The sequence below is a fragment of the Suncus etruscus genome, chromosome 3, assembly GCF_024139225.1.
Source record: "Suncus etruscus isolate mSunEtr1 chromosome 3, mSunEtr1.pri.cur, whole genome shotgun sequence".
Classification (NCBI taxonomy): domain Eukaryota; kingdom Metazoa; phylum Chordata; class Mammalia; order Eulipotyphla; family Soricidae; genus Suncus; species Suncus etruscus.
The window spans coordinates 120,833,785-120,855,371 of NC_064850.1; the positions used below are offsets into that span (position 1 = coordinate 120,833,785).

At 44.3% G+C, this 21,587-nt stretch overlaps 1 protein-coding gene and 1 pseudogene across 2 annotated transcripts in view; both read right to left on the reverse strand.

Moving 5' to 3' along the window:
- The window catches only part of NAA15 (N-alpha-acetyltransferase 15, NatA auxiliary subunit), a 64,346-nt gene that overhangs the window by 26,151 nt on the left and 16,608 nt on the right, over nt 1-21,587 (reverse strand). For both annotated transcript variants that reach the window (XM_049770023.1, XM_049770022.1), the window contains exons 2-8: nt 12,577-12,661; nt 11,990-12,094; nt 10,216-10,373; nt 8,822-8,956; nt 6,599-6,752; nt 2,927-3,046; nt 46-141 (exon numbers count right to left, since the gene is read on the reverse strand). In XM_049770023.1, the coding sequence (XP_049625980.1) occupies nt 46-141; nt 2,927-3,046; nt 6,599-6,752; nt 8,822-8,956; nt 10,216-10,373; nt 11,990-12,094; nt 12,577-12,661 (853 nt within the window). The remainder of the gene's footprint in view (nt 1-45; nt 142-2,926; nt 3,047-6,598; nt 6,753-8,821; nt 8,957-10,215; nt 10,374-11,989; nt 12,095-12,576; nt 12,662-21,587) is intronic.
- LOC126005362 (uncharacterized) lies at nt 6,069-6,219 on the reverse strand (annotated as a pseudogene).

Below are 21,587 nucleotides of genomic sequence, written 5' to 3' on the forward strand. Positions count from 1 at the left end.
TGCAGGCCTCAGGCACATCTTCCCTCCATGCAGATGTTCACTTACCGGACAGAAAGTTTAAGGGGAGCCTCCTGGGCACCAGTCCCCTGGGATACTTCGTCCAAGCCTCTTCGTAAATTTTTAGTCGTTCTAACATGTTGGCTGCAGACAAAGAAACTTTACACTGTAATTCAAACTTTTTTTTTTTTTTTTGGTTTTTGGGCCACACCCAGCAGTGCTCAGGGGTAACTCCTGGCTGTCTGCTCAGAAATAGCTCCTGGCAGGCACGGGGGACCATATGGGACACCAGGATTCGAACCAACCACCTTTGGTCCTGGATCGGCTGCTTGCAAGGCAAACACCACTGTGCTATCTCTCCAGGCCCTGTAATTCAAACTTTTTTTTTTTTTTTTGGTTTTTGGGCCACACCCTGTGACGCTCAGGGGTTACTCCTGGCTATGCGCTCAGAAGTCGCTCCTGGCTTGGGGGACCATATGGGACGCCGGGGGATCAAACCGAGGTCCGTCCTAGGCTAGCGCAGGCAAGGCAGGCACCTTACCTCTAGCGCCACCGCCCGGCCCCTGTAATTCAAACTTTTATATATTTTGAGACATACTTCAATTTTTTTCCAAGTATGTATCAAATGGGAGATGAGCAGGCAAAATTAAATGCAATCCAACACCTAAATAAGCCTCTGAGAGAATTTCCTTTTAATGCTTTCATATTTAAAGACCAGTAATCAAATAATTTCCTCAAAGTCAATGTTACATTAAATAAAAAAATGAACAGCTAGAATTAAGTTAGGAGCCACAGCAGGCTGAGCTCAAGTTCTCTATGTGTGAGAGGGGCCAGATTCAACCATGTCAAAACTGAGTGTACTGAGCATCACAAGAGTTAACTGGAATCTAAATAATAGGAAGTATTCTAGGGGATCAGAGTGATAGTATATATAGCTCATAGGGAGCTTGCCTTAAATGCTGCCTATCCTAGATGGATCCCCAGAAACCCATACAGTCCCCAAACCCACCAGGAGAGATCCCTGAGTGCAGAGCTGGGAGTAAGCCCTAAGCCCTGCTGAGTGTGCCCCCTCCACGCCAAATAATAAATTTTAGATTTCTCTAGAACACTTTCATATTTTAAGTGCCCATGACTGTTTAAAATGCCTTAATTTATCTTACATCTCCACATACTGCCATGTCACTGTTCTCATCTACCCTTTTATATTTTGGAGAGGGAGGGCACACCTAGTGACACTGAGTGCTCCTGGCTCTATATTCAGGGATCAACCTTGGCAGGACTCTGGGGACCCAGGTGAGGGATTGAACAAACCAAGGTAGGCTGCATGCACTTGCACTATTATACTCTCTCTCAGATCTCCATAATTCTCTCTTTAAGAGTTTTTCTCCGGGCCCGGAGAGATAGCACAGCGGTGTTTGCCTTGCAAGCAGCCCATCCAGGAACAAAGGTGGTTGGTTCGAATCCCGGTGTCCCATATGGTCCCCCGTGCCTGCCAGGAGCGATTTCTGAGCACGGAGCCAGGAAAAACCCCTGAGCACTACCGGGTGTGACCCAAAAAAAACACAAAAAAAAAGTTTTTCTCCACCCAATCAACCCACACATTTTTTCATGGGTATGGCCTTTCTTAAGTTTGATCTGGAAGGTTCCACACCAGTGACAAAGACAACTTGCCAGACCTGAACAGTGCCTTGGAAATAGCTTTCATCACTGGTGGTGCTCTTCACCCTGATTCTACCCGAGCACTGGTGACCACCATTCCTGCGGTGCCTCAAAAGTAGGGTGCTCTGGGACAGGACACTGTGGGCTAGTGGGCTGGCTCTCAAGTCTTATCTATGACCATGAATTGCTCACCAGAAAGGTATTGTCAAATCTGATCTTTTATTCCATTTCCGTGAATAAGGAATTCCCTCGCGTTTTAACTGCTACTGGGCATTTGTTAGTATTCAAAAGGTACTTTTAAAAAAACATACAATTATTTATTTATTGTTTGGGGGCATATCCGGCAGCACTACTGGCTTTATGCTCAGAAATCACTCCTGGCAGGCTCAGGAAACCATATGGTATGCTGGGAATCGAACCTGGATCCATCCTGTGTTGGCCACATGCAAGGCAAATGCCCTATCACTATGCTATTGTTCTGGCCCCTCAAAAGATACTTTTAAAATTCACTGTCCGCTATTTCTATGAAGAAGTAGAAGACCTGTTTTGAAAAATGCTCAGTTAACAAATTGACTTTCATAATTTGAACCATTCTTCTTTCTTTACTACCTTGAGAAATCATGCAATAGAAATTCTTCACGTAGGCTTCTTTTACTTTCAGGAAAAAATGATTCATAACATTATAGGTATGCAGCTTTATCATTCAATATCTTTATACACTTCATCAATTTCTTTTAAAGTTTTATTGTTTTCAAGTTGAGTTTTTTATTAAAAAGTAAATTTTAATTTCCTTGTGGGTTTTCTGTTGTGTTTTTTTCAAGTTTGATGGTGTTCCAGGATCACTTCTGACAGGGAATTGGGACTATATGGGGTACTGGGGATTGAAAGTGGGTCAGCTGCTTGAAAAGCAAAAGCTATGCTATACCTGCTATACTTTCTTTTGGACCCATAGAACCAATTCTTAATGACGACCTCTTTTTCAGTCATGCTTTCCAAGTTATAAAATGTGTGTTTGGGACTGGAAAGATAGCACAGTGGTAGGGCATTTGCATTGCATGCAGCAAACCAAGGACAGACCTGGGTTCAAATCCAGGCATCCCATATGCTCCCCTGAGCCTGACAGGAGCAATTTCTGAGCACAAAGACAGGAGTAATCCCTGTGTGCCAATGAGGACCCTCCCCCCCCCCCCAAAAAAGCAAAACCAAAACAAAAGTGTTTTCATAAAAGTAATAGTTAAGACAGAAGTCTCAAAACAGAAAGAACTATTACCTGGTTTCAGTGCTTTTTCCAAGCCTTTATAATAGGCCCAGTTTTCAGGATTTCTCTCTTGTAATCCTCTATAAACATCAGCTGCATCTTCCAAACGACATAATTGCAACAGAAGTTCCCCTGATAAAAATAAATGAAATTAAGCATCTCGTAATTGGTACTGTAGTCTTTTGTGTGTAAAACCCTACCAATTACAATTTTGTAGGCCAGTAACCACTATTAAAAAAAATGTTTTTTAAGTATCTCAATTTCAATCAAAAAGAGTATGTCCTGATTATAACCTTTTTCATTTTTCCTTTCCCCCTTTTTAAACACTTTTTTTTTTTTTTTTTTGGTTTTTGGGCCACACCCGTTTGACACTCAGGGGTTACTCCTGGCTATGTGCTCAGAAATCGCCCCTGGCTTGGGGGGACCATATGGGACGCCGGGGGATCGAACCGCGGTCCTTCCTTGGCTAGCGCTTGCAAGGCAGACACCTTACCTCCAGCGCCACCTACCCGGCCCCATCCTTTCCCCCTTTTTAAAGTGGGTGGGGAAGAGGAACAGGAGCCCGATGGAACCCAGGACCTCAGCCACTCCAGCCACACACCAGACCTCAGTACTGTGGAGAAAGGCTAGGCAACCTCAGAGTTCAGTCTCCAAGACTCCTTCCTGTTTTCTTACTGTCCCTCCTGTTCTCGGGGTCAAATTCCTCAGAAAAGCTTCACTACCTAGGTGTATTCAGGTCAGTTTCCAAGTTCCAGATACTCAGCTATCACCAAGACACCAGCCACGATTCACCAATCCTGACACATGGACAATGCCAAGGTGGAAACTAGTGGCCAAATTTTATATACAAACCTGTGATTCCTCATTCAATTACAAAAGGATTCTGCCATCCATACTGAAGATCACAACCAACCTGCTTCTAATCTTTCAGTTACCAAACCTAAGTGCCTTGACTTTCTCCTCATCCACTAATCTACCCTTAAACCAGATGAGGAAGAACATTCCCATTTAGTGGCACCCAACTGGCTCACTGCTTCTATTCTCAGAATCAGACCAACCTTGACCCTGAAGAAGTTGGAAGAATAGGACAGCGCAGAGGGCACATGCTTTAGATCCACTGGGGTTCTATTCTTTACATCCCATGTGTCCCCCAAGAACTGTAAGCATGAATACCTGAGTGCAGAGGATTAACCCGAGTACTACCATATTTAGTCCCAAAACAAAAACAATCACTAGAAGTATCCAGTATTATTTTATAGAATGAACTGAAGATTGCTATTTCATGGAGATAAGGGAATGAACTAGAATTCCCAAATACACACTTACTTGACCACAAACTCCTACATTTTTTTTTTTTTTTTGGTTTTTGGGCCACACCCGGCAGTGCTCCGGGGTTACTCCTGGCTATCTGCTCAGAAATAGCTCCTGGCAGGCACGGGGGACCATATGGGACACCGGGATTCGAACCAACCACCTTTGGTCCTGGATCGGCTGCTTGCAAGGCAAACACCACTGTGCTATCTCTCCAGGCCCAAACTCCTACATTTTTTTTACTGTGACTGAGCTATTTTGTTTTATCCAAGATTAATCCTTCAACACATTATCCATGGGGGGTTACATCATCTGGATTAGAATGAATATTCTGTCCTTACTGCTTCGATCTCTACTGAGCATAAGAACATGTAGTTGGGGCCAGAGAAACAGAAACAGTAGGGTTTTGCCCTGCACACGGCTAACCCGGGTTCAGTCCATGGCATCCCATGTTGTGTCCCAAGCACAGTGGCAGGAGTAAACCCTGAACACTGATAGTTGTGCCCCCCCCCCAAAAAAAAAAAAACCTTTTTAAATGCCGTAAAATAATATCTTTGATTCTGTATGGCTCTTTCTCCTCCATTACCATATACCTGGTTCCTCTTTCCTGGAAAACTGTCTTGAAAACGAGTTGTTTATGAATGCGATCTAAAGATTTCTATTGGGGCCAGAGTGGTAGTACAGTGGTAGGGCGTTTGCCTTGCAGGCAGACAACTCTGAGACCTCGGTTCAATTCCGGCAATCCATATGTTCCCCCGAGCCTGCCAGGGGCGATTTCTGAGCACAGAATCAGGAGTAACCCCTGAGCACCACAGGGTGCTTAAGGATAATCAAACTGAAACCCAGAAAGGCCTGTCCTGAATTTACTGTTTCTTATGAAGCTCCAAGATCTTGAGCTTCCCTTTTTTCAAATCAGTAGCATGTAATGCTATATATACCACAGGCAAAACAACATTGTTGATGAAAATTCTTAGAAAGAACTTTTATTTTCAATGATTTATAATCCTTCATTTCACAGAAAACTTCCTTAAATGTTAAAAAAAAAAAACAAAAAAAACAGTAAGATGCCCTTTTCTCAGGCCTCTAATAAATGGTAGTGTTACAAATCTTTAGTTAGTAATATAAAGCTAAAATAATCCACATATCTGGCTAAATATCTTGTTTCAAATCATGTACTATTGTCCCAAAACACATTCAGATAAACAACCCCCACAAATGCCCATAGTTAGCAAATACTGAGTCATCAACGTCCAATATTACTAAGAAGTTTGAAGTACACATTCTATTTTATTAATCATTTCTAAACTCAAACATTGTCAGAAAAATTATGGTAGTGAGTGAAAGAAATAGAATGCCTGTCTCAAATACAGGCAGGGGGTGGAGGAGGAGGGTGATAGGGGGCATTGGTGGTGGGAAGGTCACACTGGTGAAGGGGGTGTTCTTTTTTATGATTGAACCCAAACTACAAACATTTATGCAATCATAATGCTCAAAGATATTACTTAAAAAATTAAAGTGCTCAAAATAAAAAGAAAATCAAGCAATTTTCTCCAGTGTTTTGATCAAACCACAAATTTTTTTGGCCACACCCGGTGACACTCAGGGGTTACTCCCGGCTACGTGCTCAGAAATCGTTCCTAGCTTGGGGAACCATATGAGACACTGGGGATCAAACTGAGATCCATTCTGGGTCAGCTGCGTGCAAGGCAAACGCCCTATGCTGCGCTATCACTCTGGTCCTCAAACCACAACTCTTAAAGACAAACAAACAAAAAAAAATAACCCACCTTAAAGACAAAGTAATTTACTGAGCCACTTCATTAAATGTTTACTGTAATCCCCCACACACCCTGAACGTGAACACCACAAATTATACATTCAAGTTTTCACATTTGGGAAATTGCAGGGGTAAGCATATCCAGAATGCAATGGATAAGCCTCACTCTGGGAAAACCTCCTTCATGATCATGGTATCTCCCTTGCCAGGCAAATATATTGTAATTATTTTTATGCTAATAATACCCATCATTTAAAATCTCTATATTTTAAATTAATCTAAGTACATAAATTAGAAATAAGTTTTTTAGGGGCTGGAGAGATAGCATGGAAATAAGGCGTCTGCCCTGCATGCAGAAGGATGATGGCTCGAATCCTGGCTTCTCATATGGTTCCCCGAACCTTCCAGGAGCAATTTCTGAGTGTAGAACCAAGGGTAACCCCTGAGCACTGCCGGGTGTGACCCAAAAAACAACAACAAAAAAGTTTTTTATTATCAAATAGCTGTATTAATATAGCTATCAGCAGCATCTATATCTTCTTGGCCTTGCTCTTTGTCTTTATATAATATAATAAATTGCATTTTTAAGAAGATACCTTTGGTTTCCTCTACAGCAAGTTTATCACAAATTTGTTTTTCATAGGTACAAAGATGTTCCAGAGCTTCTCTATAGAGACCAGCTTCCCGAAGAACTTGATTCTGATATAAAAGTAGTTCACTATATTCATAATCCACTTTATCAGGGGATGTCTAAATATGGATATAAGAAATTAACAGTTAATATAACATCAACTTGTAACTCAATTAGTAAGAATAATACACACACACACACACAAACACATTTTTTTTTTTTTTTTTTTTTGGTTTTTGGGCCACACCCGGCGGTGCTCAGAGGTTACTCCTGGCTGTCTGCTCAGAAATAGCTCCTGGCAGGCACGGGGGACCATATGGGACACTGGGATTCGAACCAACCACCTTTGGTCCTGGATCGGCTGCTTGCAAGGCAAACGCCGCTGTGCTATCTCTCCGGGCCCCACACATTTTTTTTTAAAGAAAGCTCTCGGGGCTGTAGAGATAGCACAGCAGCGTTTGCCTTGCAAGCAGCTGACCCAGGACCTAAGGTGGTTGGTTCGAATCCCGGCGTCCCATATGGTCCTCCGTGCCTGTCAGGAGCTATTTCTGAGCAGATAGCCAGGAGTAACCCCTGAGCGCCACGGGATGTGCCCCCCCCCCAAAATAAATAAATAAAAAAATAAAAGAAAGCTCTCAGGGGCCAGAGAGATAGCACCGTGTAGGGCCTTTGCCTTGCATGCAGCCCATCCAGGACAGCTGGTGGTTCGAATCCAGGCATCCTATATGGCCCCCTGTGCCTGCCAAGAGTGATTTCTGAATGCAGAGCCAGGAGTAACCCTAGTTTCGGTTGACCTCCAAACAAAAACAAAACAAAAATAAAAAAGAAAGCTCTCAGAAACAGTTCAAATGAAATAATCCAGAAGGAGAGAATTAGACAATCAGCATTTTGCAACTACCAGCATTTTGCAACTATTCAGGCAAGAATCTTTTTTTTTTTTTTTTTTTTTTTTTTTTGGTTTTTGGGCCACACCCGGTGACGCTCAGGGGTTACTCCTGGCTATGCGCTCAGAAGTCGCTCCTGGCTTGGGGGACCATATGGGACGCCGGGGGATCGAACCGTGGTCCGTCCTAGGGTAGCGCAGGTAAGGCAGGCACCTTACCTTTAGCGCCACCGCCCGGCCCCTCAGGCAAGAATCTTAATGAGTTCAAGTGGTTAAGAATGCTATCCTTAACTCTCCAAAACTATGAATGTAATAAAACAGAGAAGTCTATGACGAGATGGCCTTTGATTCCAGTGCTGTCCCTGCACTCTTAAAGCCACCAAAACCCCCAACAAAATCTAGCCAAACTCAGTGTCAGAGAGCAAAAATTCTAGTTTTACAATTAAAAAAACAAGGGTAATTGCATAAGCCCTTATGCCCTTAATGCCATTAAATCTTTGATCAAAATAATTCATCTGCAACCGTAAATGCAAGTATATTGAAGTCTAGAGGATAAAGGAAGACAAATGGTTTTGAGGAAAAAATGATTTGAAATTCTACTTAAAAAGTTCAGGGAATATTAAATTAGTAAAGGTTTTTGAGGCTTTAAAATAAAAAAGAAGTCTATGAAACTTCAGAATTTAGAGAACCTGAAAGTAAATGATAATCAAAAGCAAAGTTTGGTTCTAAATGAGGCTTTTAAAAAAATGCTGAAAAGTTGGAAGAAGATAATTAATAAATGTAAGGGTTAATGTTAAAATGCCTAATGTCTGATAATCTAATCTAATCAAGACTATGCAGACAGGAAAATTATAGTTAATTCTTAGGAGATAATGGAAATCATTTAAGAGTAAAAGTATAAAATTACCTATTCCTTTCAAATGCTTCAGGGAGAACATTTAAGCAGGTAAGCAGAATGAAACAAAATGGCTCATGTGCATGAATTCCTTTGTGTGAGCTATCTGGAAAACTCTGCACTGTCCTTGCACTCTATATTTTGGTTTTGATTTTTGTTTTTGGGCCACATCCAGCAATGTTTAGGAGTTATTCCTTGGCTCTGCACTCAGGAATTGCTCCTGGTGGTGCTCGGGAGATTGTATAGGATGCCAGGCGTGGAATCTAGGTTAGCTACATTTAAGGTAAGCATATACTACATTTCTCCAGTCCTCCAAAATATTTTTTTAATTAGCCAAGTTAATGCCCTTCTTTCTTTTCATATACTTAGAGTTGGTTGTAGTTTACTACACTCAGGCTTCTGATTATTACCTGCTGTGTTTTCCTAAATTCTTCTAAAATCTTTGCTGCCATTTCATAATCTTCTAATAAATGATATGCAATAGCGTAACCAATCCACGATGCTCGCTGTGCAGGTCGAAGCTGAAGTAACTGATATCTCGTTTCCTTTAAAGGAAAAAAATTTTCCTTATGTTTACCGTTAAAGCAAATAGAACTTTAAAAGAGCAAATAAGTAGTCCAACACTGCATGTTCTGAAACACAATGATGGAAGAGGACTCAAACACCTACCTTGTGCAAATAACTATTTGTTAAGAGACAAGATGAAGAAGCAATGTTGCAGTGGATAGGGCATTTGCCTTGCATGCAATTGACACGGGTTCAATTCCCAGCAACCAATATAGTTGCTCAGCCCCGCTAGGGTGATCCCTGGGCACAAAAGCCTGAGCCCTGGGCACATGTGGCCCAAAATAAACAACAACAAAAAAAAAAGTGAGGGTAGGAGGGACACAAGTCAGAGAAATAGCACAGCAGAGTGGTCAGAGCAAGCAATTGACCCAGGTGGTATCATTGGTAGCACATATGGTTCCCCCAACCCTACCATGAGTGCTCCCTGAGCAGAAAGCCAGGAATATGACTACAATGCCTTTTTCTCCTTCTTCTTTTGAGTACTTAAAATCCTAATTTTGTCAGGAGCAGGGTCCTGCAGGAGGTAGATATGGGTCACACCAAGCAATGCTGTGGCTGACTCCTTACTCTGTGCTCAGGAGTTCCTCCAGGAGGTGAATGGAGAACATACGTGCTGGGAATTAATTGAACAGAGGTCAACTGCATGGCCTCATGCAAGGCAAATTGAACTACTCTATATTCACTCCTGCTCCAGGTACCCATTTTTTTTTTTTGGTTTTTGGGCCACACCCTGTGACGCTCAGGGGTTACTCCTGGCTATGCGCTCAGAAGTTGCTCCTGGCTTCTTGGGGGACCATATGGGACGCCGGGGGATCGAACCGCGGTCCGTCCTAGGTTAGCGCAGGCAAGGCAGGAACCTTACCTCCAGTGCCACCGCCCGGCCCCCAAGGTACCCATTCTTTTCTTTAGTCATTAATCTACTTACAAAGGAAAGAGAAGATGGAAAAGATAGCACAAAGGAAAAATAATATTCAAACAGCCTTAGAATACTTCAGTGCCTAAGTAAAAATACTCATAAAAAAACAACACAGCAAATAGTATTAAAAAAAAATGAGGCCATACCTAAACAAAGACTAAAGTCATATAGATTTGGAGTAACCCCTGAGAACTCGTACTCCTGCATGGTTCCCAAACCAGAATAGTAAAAACGTTTTGTTATCAAGTAGTATTCAGGTAGGTAGGTAGTTTAACACTTTATTTTTGCTTAAAAGTAAAAAGACTTTTTTCTTTTACTTACCCTGTAACCCTCTAGATCCCGCATCTGAATCTGTAGTAAAGAAAGGTCCCTTAAGATTTGAAGATTGTCTTTATCCCATTTTAGCGCGTTTCTGTAACACTTAATGGCTTCATCATACTTCTTGTCTGACCTCTGGAGAAGACCATAAACATGCCAACCTAAAGGATTTAGTTAAGGATACCTGCACGTCCAAAGTAACACATAACCCCCAGGAAACATGGAAAACCAGAGCAAGTTTAAAGATCACAAACTTGAGGGCCGAGAGTGTACAGTGGTAGAACGTTTGCCTTCCATGTGGCTGATCCAGGACGAATGGTTCGAATCCCAGCATTCCATATGGCTCCCTGAGCCTGCCAGGAGCGATTTCCGAGCCCAGAGCTAGGAGTAACCCTTGAGCACCGCTGGGTGTGACCAAAAAAAAAGATCACAAGCTTTAAGAAAGGGAGAAGAGGGCCCGGAGAGATAGCACATGGCGTTTGCCTTGCAGGCAGCCGATCCTGGACCAAAGGTGGTTGGTTCGAATCCCAGTGTCCCATATGGTCCCCGTGCCTGCCAGGAGCTATTTCTGAGCAGACAGCCAGGAATAACCCCTGGGCACCGACGGGTGTGACCCAAAAACCAAAAAAAAAAAAAAAAAAAAAAAAAGAAAAGAAAGGGAGAAGAATCAGCATGCTTTTCTTGTGTTAGTGAAAACCAAGTCTTCCCTAGTATGTTAACTCTGGGACCCTGGGGGCCGGAGAGATAGTATGGAGGTAAGGTATTTGCCTTTCATGCAGAAGGTCACTGGTTCCAATCCCGGCATCCCATATCATATGGTTCCCAGAGCCTGCCAGAAGGGATTTCTGAGCGTGAAGCCAGGAGTAACCCCTGAGCACTGCCGGGTATGACTCAAAAACAAACAAACAAACAAAAAAAAAAACTACTGGGACCCTGGACACACTCCAAAATCTCATTTGTCATCTGCAAATGAAAATGGCACAACATGGTCATCTGGGGACTAACCCGAATAAACCAGAGACGCGTTCACTCTAGATTACAACAGCAAGTCACACACGCGCAGAACATATATCTATAGTGTGTGTGGTACAGCGGAGCTCAACATTAGAGAGCGCACATCAAACATCTTCTATATCTTGTCTTAACCATTCATGGCATCACACAAAGATAGAACAGACTGTCCTGGTTTTACAGGGTAAGAACAGCAGCCTCAAGGCCAGAGGTCAGTCTGTGTTGGGATTCCCACAGTGTTGCATCCAAGCTTCCTACTGTATGGCCTTCTCTAAGGATGTGAGCATGGAACAATCTGCACAGTGCACAAGAGGGAAACAGACCTTTTATAAGTTCCTATCTAAACCGAGATGTTCGAACTTAAAACATATATTAAAATGTACATAAATATACATATACATGAAATATATAAATATAAACATACATAGAAATGCTTCCTGAATACAAACAAAAAGGTGCCACAACTCGAATTAATATTAACTCCTCCAGGGACTGGAGTGATAACACAGCAGTAAGACATTTGCCTTGCATGCAGCCAACATAGGACGAACCCCAGTTCAAACCCAGCATGGCATACAGTCCCCTGAACATGCCAGGAGCGACTTCTGAGGGCAGTCAGGAGTAACTCCTGAGAGATGCCGGGTGACCCAAAACAACAAACAAACAAAAATTAACTCCTCCAGACTTACTGACAAGAATTCTGACACCCAAACTGTTCCTTTAGCTGAAGACACACCAGTCCCCAAGTACAGCTCCAGAAGGATACATACATGACTCTTCAAGTCATTTCTCAAACCTCTACGAACCAATTCATAAGCTTCTTCCTTTTTTCCCAAACAGTTCAACGTTAGTCCTTTCATAGCCAGGGTCTCTAAAAAAAAAATAGTTTAAGAAAAAAAAATCAAATATTAGTAACAATTTCAGGAGCCAGAGAGATAATCGAGCAGGAAGAATCCAGCACCACCAGGCCCTCACATCCCTGCATCCTCAGGCCTCGCTTGGAACCACCAGCCAGGTGGCCTGAGAATTGCCTGGACCCCCAAACATGTTGATCAACTAAGCAACCATTAATCGACCAATCAGAAAAGTAAGTCAGCCAATCATGTTGTGCCATTTAAAATGCAACCGGTGGTTCACATTTGAATTAGCTTAATTAACACAAACTGAAGTGTTGGTGTCATCCTATTAACTTCAAAATAGGATATTAAGTATCTTCTCAGAATCAAGAATAAGATGACCCATTCTCTCTGGAAGTGTTAATGCAGCTGACAAAAACAGAACCCACACACCAAAAGGAGGCACATAATGAAAACCCTTATCTATTCACTTCATGTGTATGGTTTTTACACTCACCTCCATGCTCTGCAAATTTGGGGTTAGAGAGTATCTGTTTGCAGAATTTCAGCCCATTTCTATACTGTTTATGTTCATAACATCTCTGCCAAAGCAAACAAGAAAACTTTAAGTTAGAAAAAGTGATATTAAAAATTAATAAAACATTTATTAAGTTAAATACAACCATCCTAATAAAATTGCCAGTTTGAGGCCAGAGTGAAAGTACAGAGGGGAAGGCACTTAACTTGCACTCAGCCACCCATTTTCAATTCCAGCATCCCACATGGTTCCCCAAGTACAGCCAGGAGTAAGTCCTGTGTATTGCTGGGTGTAGTGCCTCCCCCCAAGAAAATTAAAAAGCCTGTTTAAATTTAAAAAGCACAGAAAAAAAAAGACAAAGGGACGAAGTGGGATTCTGAGCAACAGGTCAGCAGTAAGGTGTTTGCCTTGCACTCGGATGACCCAGGACTGACGTGGGTTCAATCTCCGTTCAATCTTCACCATCCCATATGGTACCCAGAGCCTGCGAGGAGCAATTTCTGAGCGTAGAGCCAGGAGTAACCCCTGAACGCTGCCAAGTGTGACACACACACACACACACACACACACACACACACACACACACACACACACACACAAAGTGTGTCTATGTTCTCTTCACCAAGGCACATTAAAACTAATTTTCAAATCTGAAAGTGGTGGCTCAAGTGTTAAGGTGTCTGTCTGCCTTGTCAGCTTAGGACGAACCGCAGTTCGGAGTCCCATGTGGTCCCCCAAGCCAGGAGTGATTTCTGAGCACAAAGCCATGAGTAACCCCAGAGCGTCACAGGGTGTGGCCCACAAACAAAAAAAATCTGATAAAGTTTCTATAGAAGACAATGTTTCTTAACTGATAGTAAGCAGGGTACTGACTATTTCTTTCAAAGTAGCAATGGGGTCCAGGGTACAGCTTGTGTGAGACCCCAGTTCCATAGTACTACACACAGCTCCCATCAACCAGCATAAGCACTGAACAGCTAAGCCTAAGAAGGAGGAGTGCGGAAGGGGGGGGGGGGGGCACAGCCAACTGCGCCCCAGAGCACTGACTGCTGAGAGGCGTTGCTTGTTTTTGTTCAGAATGTGTTGGGGATGAAACCCAGGTCAGCTGTGTAGGATGCAAGTGCCCTACCTGCTGCACTAAGGCTCCAGCCCCATAACACTTTATCACACTTCAGGCCTGTAATTAAGTTTGTTTCCAATGACTATGAGGCCTCCAATAAATGAAATCTGGCACTCTTCCACACTGAAATTACATTTAATCCCATTAACCCAATTATTTCCTGTCAACAGGATCTGTAAAAATAATTCAGAATGGCACAATTCTTCAAATGATTACCAAGAATTCCCTTTTCCCCCCATAAATCCGGTGCAATTCCCATTTTTTCCCTTCTAAAAACACTACTGCAAAAAGAGAGCCCCTCCAGGGTGTGTGGTGCCTGCATCTGTCCCCGTGTAGCAGGCGCAGCTAGAGCACCAATCCCACCAGAGCCACCTCCCGTGAACTGTGATTATCAGGCCTGACTGACTGTAAATCGCTGGAGAGGGCCCCGTCTCCGACCGCCACTTGGGAGGCCTCCCAAAAATAGATATAGAAGGGCTGGAACGATAGCACTGCTTGCAAAAAGCTGACCCAGGTTTGATCCCTACTATCCCATAGGGTCCCCTGCGCCTACCAGGAGCAATTTCTGAGCACAGAACCAGGAGTAACACCCTGAACACAGCTGGGTGGGCCCAAAAACCAAAAGAAAATTCCAACTTTAACAAGAGGCAACTCGCTACAAATGAGAGCAGTTTCTTCAGTGTATTTGATAAAGGATGAAACAGTCTAAAATTTTAACTTATGTCAACCCAGAACGTGCCTTCAAATCCCTGGGTCAGAGAGATAGAACAGGAGTAAGGCTCTTGCCCTGTATGCAGGTAACCTAATTCCATCCCCAGCATATAAAATGGTCCACAGAGCACCGCCAGGAGAGACCCTTGAGCACAGAGCCAGGAATAAGTGCTGCACACTGCGGGGTTTGGCCTCAAATAACCAGTAAAACGTTTCAGTAATGCCCAGGATAAACTAGCATAGTAAATAGCAGTTTACCATTCAGTTTAACAAGAAAAGCAAGAATCGCTGCATTGCTCAACAATTCCTCTTTCTCTCAAAACATGCTCTTAAGGCCAGATCTTTGTAATTCAGTTTAACACCAAGTTGTATCTAATTAAAACTGAAATCTTATAATAGCATCAATCTAAAAAATTTAAAACTAAGCTCATATGCTTGCTCTTAAAAATCCAACATATGAGACCAGGAAGCACAATGGTAGGGCGTTCACCTTGCATGCAAGCCAACACAAGACAGACTTGAGTTTGACTCCTGGCAATCCCTGCCAGGGGTGATATCTAAGCACAGAGCCAGGAGTAACCCCCCCTCCCCCGCAACTGGGTGTGGCCCAAAAACCAAAAAAAAAAACGGGGTGGGGGGGGAAACCAAACCAAAACAAAAAAGGGCTGGAGAGATAGCCCCAAGCCTGCCAGGAGCAATTTCTGAGCACAGAGCCAGGAGTAACCCCCCAACGCTGCTGGGTGTGACCCAAAAACCAAAAAAAAAAAAAAAAAAAAAAAAGAAAAGAAAAGAAACAAAAAAGAAACCAACATAACATTATCACTACAGTTGCTTCTACAGAAATAAATACATGAAAGAAAGGCATGACAATATTCCTTTTTGATTTTGCTGTGCCAGGGATCAAGTGTAGGATATCACACACACACTGGGGCCGGAGAGATAGCATGGAGGTAAGGTGTTTGCCTTTCATGCAGGTCATCGGTTTGAATCCCGGCGTCCCATATGGTCCCCTGAGCCTGCCAGGAGTAATCTCTGAGCGTAAAGCCAGGAGTAACCCCTGAGCACCGCCAGGTGTGACCCAAAAACCAAAAAAAAAAAAAAAAAGGATATCACAAACACAAGGTTTGCACCTACTACCAAGTTACTTCTCTGGCCCCCTAACAAGATTCTAAATGTTGGGGCTAGAGATAGTACAAGGGTAGGGTACTTTACTGCATGCAAACAACTAGGGTTTGATTCCCAGTATCCCAAATAGACTTCAGAGCATCACTAGGAAGAATTACTGAGTGAAGAGCCAGGAGTAACCCCTAAGTGGTGTAAAGTGTGGCTCCCAAAAAAAGATTTTAAATGCTAATTTTTTAGACTTGGGGGAAAGTTATGGGCCAATCCCACTTAGGGATTATACCTGGCTCTGTTCTCGGAAATCACTCCTGGCAGGATGGGGAACCTTATGGGATACAGGGGATCATAGCTGGGTTGGCCGCATGCAAGGCAAATGCCCTACCTACTGTGTGCTATCACTCGGGTCCCCTGAATGCTATTTTAACCAAACTGAGAGGCTCTAAGTTTTTCGTGAACATTCTTGAATTTGAGAAAAGAGAATCCAAATACAATGCACAAAACACTCTGAGCAAGGGGCAGGTAAAGGCATTTGCCTTGCACACAGCTGATCCAGGTTCAATCCACAACAGCCCATATGGTCCTCCCCCAAGCTTGCCAGTAGTGATTTCTGAGCACAAAAATAACCATGAGCACCGCCGGGTGTGGCCCAGAAACCACAAAACAAACAAAGCCAGAGCAATAGCACAGCAGTGAGGCATTTGCCTTGCATACTGCAGATCTGGGATGGACCCAGGTTCGATCCCTGAGCTAAGAGCCAGGAGTAACTTCTGAGCATTGCCACTGCTGGATGTAGCTCTATAGGCGGGCCAGAGCCATAGTACAGTGGTAGGGCATTTGCCTTGCAGGCAACTGACCCAGGACCAAACCAGGTTGAATTCCTTACATCCCATATGGTCCCCAGCCTGGCAAGAGTGATTTCATAGTGCAGAGCCAGGAGTAACCCCTAAGCATTACTAGGTATGGCCCCAAACCAAAAACTAAAAAAAAAGTACTATAAAAGTTTCCTATTTATGAAGCCAGAGAGGTGGCGCAAGCGGTAAGGTGTCTGCCTTGCAGGTGCTAGCCTAGGATGGACCATGGTTCGATCCCCCAGCATCCCATATGGTCCCCCAAACCAAGAGTGATTTCTGAACACATAGCCAGGAGTAACTCCTAAGCGTCACTAGGTGTGGCCCAAAAGCCAAAATTGGAAATAAAATTGGAAATTTTAAAAATTAGAAATAAATTGGAAACTTTTAAAAATTAATTAATTAACTAATTAATTTTTAAAAGTTTCCAATTTATTTCTTTAACAAAGATTTTCGTAAAACAACATGATGAAGACGTATTGTTCTGCCTCTATGTTGTTTAAATGAAAATACAGTCCTGTTGTCCCCTCTCTGCAACTCAGGCACTGTTCTTGAACTCAGCTGACTAAAGGTTTCCCTTGCTAGGGACTCACATGCCAGAGTTCTGGCTCTTACTATGGCATAGGCAACTTACATAAAAATTAAACACAGTGACTGGGCCAGTGATAACACAGCGGTAGGGTGTTTGCCTTACATGAGATGAACTGAGACAGATCCAGGTTCGATCTCCAGCATTCCATATGGTACCCAGAGAGCTGCCAGGAGTGATTTCTGAGCGAAGAGCCAGGAGTAACTCTGAGCACCACCGGGTGTGGCTCAAAAACCTCTCCAAAAAAAAAAGTTAAACACAGTAATAAGGGAATATTATTTTGGAACAGCAGTGACTTTTTTTTTTTGTCTTGCATGCAAGACAAATGCCCTATCTCCAGGCTATCTCTCTGGGCCCCAGCAGTGACATTTTAAAATGCTAACACTGTAGCTGGAATGATAGCACAGCAGTTGAGCATTTGCCTTGCATGCGGCTGACCCAGGACAAACCTGGGTTTGATCCACAGCGTCCCATATGGTCCCCCGATTTCTGAGCACATAGTCAGGAGTAACCCCTGAGCATCATCAGGTGTGCCCCATCCCCGCAAATAATACTAACACTGTGCTGCAGAAAAAGTAAAGCAAGAGAATTGGGGTGCCGGGGTGAAGGCGCTTGCCTTGCATGTGGCTAACTTGACTCCATGCCTTGTACTGCATTTAGTCCCAAATAACACCAACAAGGCCCAGAGCCCCTTTATGGGACACAAAATTCAAAACATACAAACAAAACAGGATATAACAAATAGAATGAACTGTCCTTTCTATATATTAAAAGTCCATGGGGCCGGAGAGATAGCATGGAGGTAAGGCGTTTACCTTTCATGCAGAAGGACGGTGGTTCAAATCCCGGCATCCCACAGGGTCCCCAGTGCCTGCCAGGGGCGATTTCTGAGCATAGAGCCAGAGGTAACCCCTGAGCAGTGCTGTTGTGACCCAAAAACAAAAACAAAAAAAGTCCATGTGTTAAATGCCTACACCATATACTCGGACTTCTGCTTTCAAATACATGGCAAAGACCAGCATAAAGTAGGTGAATAAATAGGAAATACTGCTTTTATCCATTATAGAAAACCAACACAAAACAGTAATGGCAGAAACTAAATAAACTAGCTGTTCAGAAAAAGCCTAGGTAGGCAGGAGAACTCCAACAGAGTGGCTGGCACCTTTCACAGATTCCGAGTGGGGCACGCAAAGACAGCAGACTTAAGGGAAAGGGGGACAAGATGAGGGCTCCAAGTCAACCCATCAGTTGAGCAGTGCTCAGAGACCATAGAGAATGCCAAAGACAGAAGGAACCTGGGTTGCCTGCATGCAAGGCAAGAAGCCTCCTGTTGTCCTACCACCCCAACTACCCTCTTTTCTTCTTTGTTTATGGGACATACCTAGGAGTGCTCAGGGCTATTCCTGGCTTGGTCAGGTCACTCCTGGTGGTCCTCAGTAAGTAACTGGGGGTTGATCAGGCCATGCATCCAGCCCCTATTCTTTCTTTACAAGTAGTTTTCATACTGTTTTCAACAGTATTCAGTATTCAATCAGATGAACCAGACAGCAGAGTTCTTCTTTCACCACATCCCCACAAGCACTGACTGCTTCCAGACTTTTTGGAGGTAGGGTATTTGGGGGCATCCCCAGCTATCAGTGTTCTCTCTCTCCTCTTCCCCCTCCCCTCAATCCCATCCCCTGCAGCTCTCCCCAATTTTCTTGGTAAGCTATGTGGCAAGCTACGTACTTGCCTTCAATGTAGCCAGATAGCAGTAGCCAAGCAGCCATTTTTGTACTGACCATACTGTCCACTACGGTCATCACTGGCTTGAGGAACTGGACAGAGAAGACAGGGGCAAAGTGTTTTTGCCTTACATAATGCCAACTCTGGGCACCACATTTGTACCAAGGTACCAATAGGAGTCATTCCTGAGCACAGATCCAGGAATAGACCATCAGTATGATTCCAATCTGACCCCCAAATTAGTTACCATAAAAATACAAGGGAGGATGGGGGGATAGAGTGGTGGCGCAAGTGGTAGTGCATTTGCCTTCCATACAGCTAACCTAGGACGAACCACAATTCAATCCCCCAGCATCCCATATGGTCCCCCAAGCCAGGAGTGATTTCTGAGCACATAGCCAGGAGTAACTGAGCATCACCAGGTGTAGCCCAAAAAGAAAAAAGAAAAAAAAAAAAAAAAAAAAAAAAAAACAAGGAGCGGGGACAGAGAAATAAACAGCACAGCAGTAGGGCCTTTCCCTAGCAAGTAGCCCACTCAAGAATGGTGGTTTGGGGCCCGGAGAGATAGCGCAGCGGCGTTTGCCTTGCAAGCAGCCAATCCAGGACCAAAGGTGGTTGGTTCGAATCCCGGTGTCCCATATGGTCCCCCGTGCCTGCCAGGAGCTATTTCTGAGCATGGAGCCAGGAGTAACCCCTGAGCATCGCCCGGTGGGGCCCAAAAACCAAAAAAAAAAAAAAAATGGTGGTTTGAATCCTGGCATCCCCATATGGTCTTCCATGCCTGCCAGGAGCAATTTCTGAGCGCAGAGGCAGGAGTAACCCGAGCGCCACCAGGTGCAGAGGCCAGAAAGATAACATAGAACAGGGGCACTTGTCTTGCACACAGCCAACCCAGGTTCGATCCCTGGCATCTCTTATGACTCCCAAAGCCTGCCAGGAGTGTTTGAGTTCAGAGCCAGAAATAAGCCCTGAGCACCACTGGGTGTGGCAAAAACCAAACACACACACACACACACAATCACACCTAGGGGCCCTGAGCACCACTTGGTGTGGCAAAGCCCCCACACAAACACACACAAAATTACACCTAGGGGCCAGAGCAATAGCACAGTGGTAAGGTGTTTGCCTTGCACGTGGTCAACACAGGAGGAACCCTGGTTCAAATCCCAGCATCTCAGATGGTCCCCTGAGCCTGACAGGAGCAATTTCTGAAAGCAGAGCCAGGAGCAACCGGAACGCTGCCAGGTGTGACCCAAACCTCCCCCAAAAAATACACCTAGAGGGAAACAGCTAGTGGTCGATAACACTTCTTGGGAGGAAGTGGGAAATGGCATGGACTATGAAAACTTGTCATATAGGTTTCTATCAAAATAGAAGTAACAGTGGGCCAGAGAGATGGCACAGTGGTAGGGCATTTGCCTTGCACACAGCCAACTCAGGACCAATGGTGGTTCGAATCCCGTCATCCCATATGGTCCCCTGAGCCAGCCAGGAATGGTTTCTGAGTGTACAGCCAGAAGTAACCCTGAGCGCAGCCAGGTGTGATCCAACCCCCTCCCCCAAACAGAAGTAACAGGAAAGGGACTGAGTGATAGCACAGTGATAGGACATTTGCTTTGCAAGTGGTCAACCTGGGATGGACCCGGGTTCGATTGCTGGCATCCCATATAGTCTCCTAGACTGCCAGGGGCGATTTCTGAGGAGTAACCCGAGTGTTGCCAGGTATTGTTGTCGTTTCCCCCCCCCCCCCCAAAAAAAGTAACAAGAAAGATAGTACTTTGAAATAGCTCAATAAAACACATCCCCTCTGAACAAATGGCTGGATACAGTTTTGTCTGTTTAAACTCTCAGGCCCTCCAGGAGCAGCACAGGTCCATCAGCAGGAGCAATGCTAAAGGCCTATGGTGCCAGGAGCTCGAGCACCTGAATGGCATCCAGACTGCCAAGAATCGGGTTGGCACCAGATGGAACAGCGTTCCAGAAATGTTCCTAGAAAAACTGTTTCTCAATTTGGAGATAAGAACATTACTACACAAGCTAAGGCTAAGACCAACCAAAGTGGTAGTTGCTTACATAACAGAACGGCTGGAAAAGCTGGGAGCTCCTCCTCCTAAAAATGAGGTTGGGTGGGGCCGGAAAGAATAGCATGGGGGTAAGGCGTTTGCCCTTCATGCAGGTCATGGGTTCGAATCCCGGCGCCCCATATGGTCCCCCGTGCCTGCCAGGAGCAATTTCTGAGCCTGGAGCCAGGAATAATCCCTGAGTGACCCAAAAACCACAAAAAAAAAAAATGAGTTTGGGTAATGGGATACATTTGAGCTCAGGGCATGAGCAAAGAGTACTGGGGAAAGAGTGCCTAACTTGCATGCAGCCAAAGTGGGTTTGAGCTATGGCATCCCATATGTCCTCAATGGCGAACCTATGGCGTGCCAAGGCCTTGCAACTGGCATGAGAGAAGGGGCCGCAATCAAGATATGCGGCGCGTCGGGAGGCAAGTGTGCAGGTATCTGCTTTGCAGCTCACCTGGCAACAGGGCCGGACTGGCTATCGAGAGGACCGGGCATTGTGCGGCAGTTTGGGCACTCGGGCTCAAAAACATTAGCCATCACTGCCACCAGGAATGGCTTCTAAGTTGCATAGTGAGGAGTAACCCGAGTACCGACAGGTATGGGCCAAGACCAAAAATATAGTGGGTGTCTTTCGGGGACTTGAGGGATATAATACAGGGATAATCTGTGTGCCTTGCACACAGCTGACCCACATTCAATCCTTAGCACCCAATATAGTCCCCCGAGCACAGTACCAGGAGCGATTGATTCCTGAACACAGCCAGGTGTGACCCCCAAAAACAAATTTAGAAACTTTTTTTCTTGTT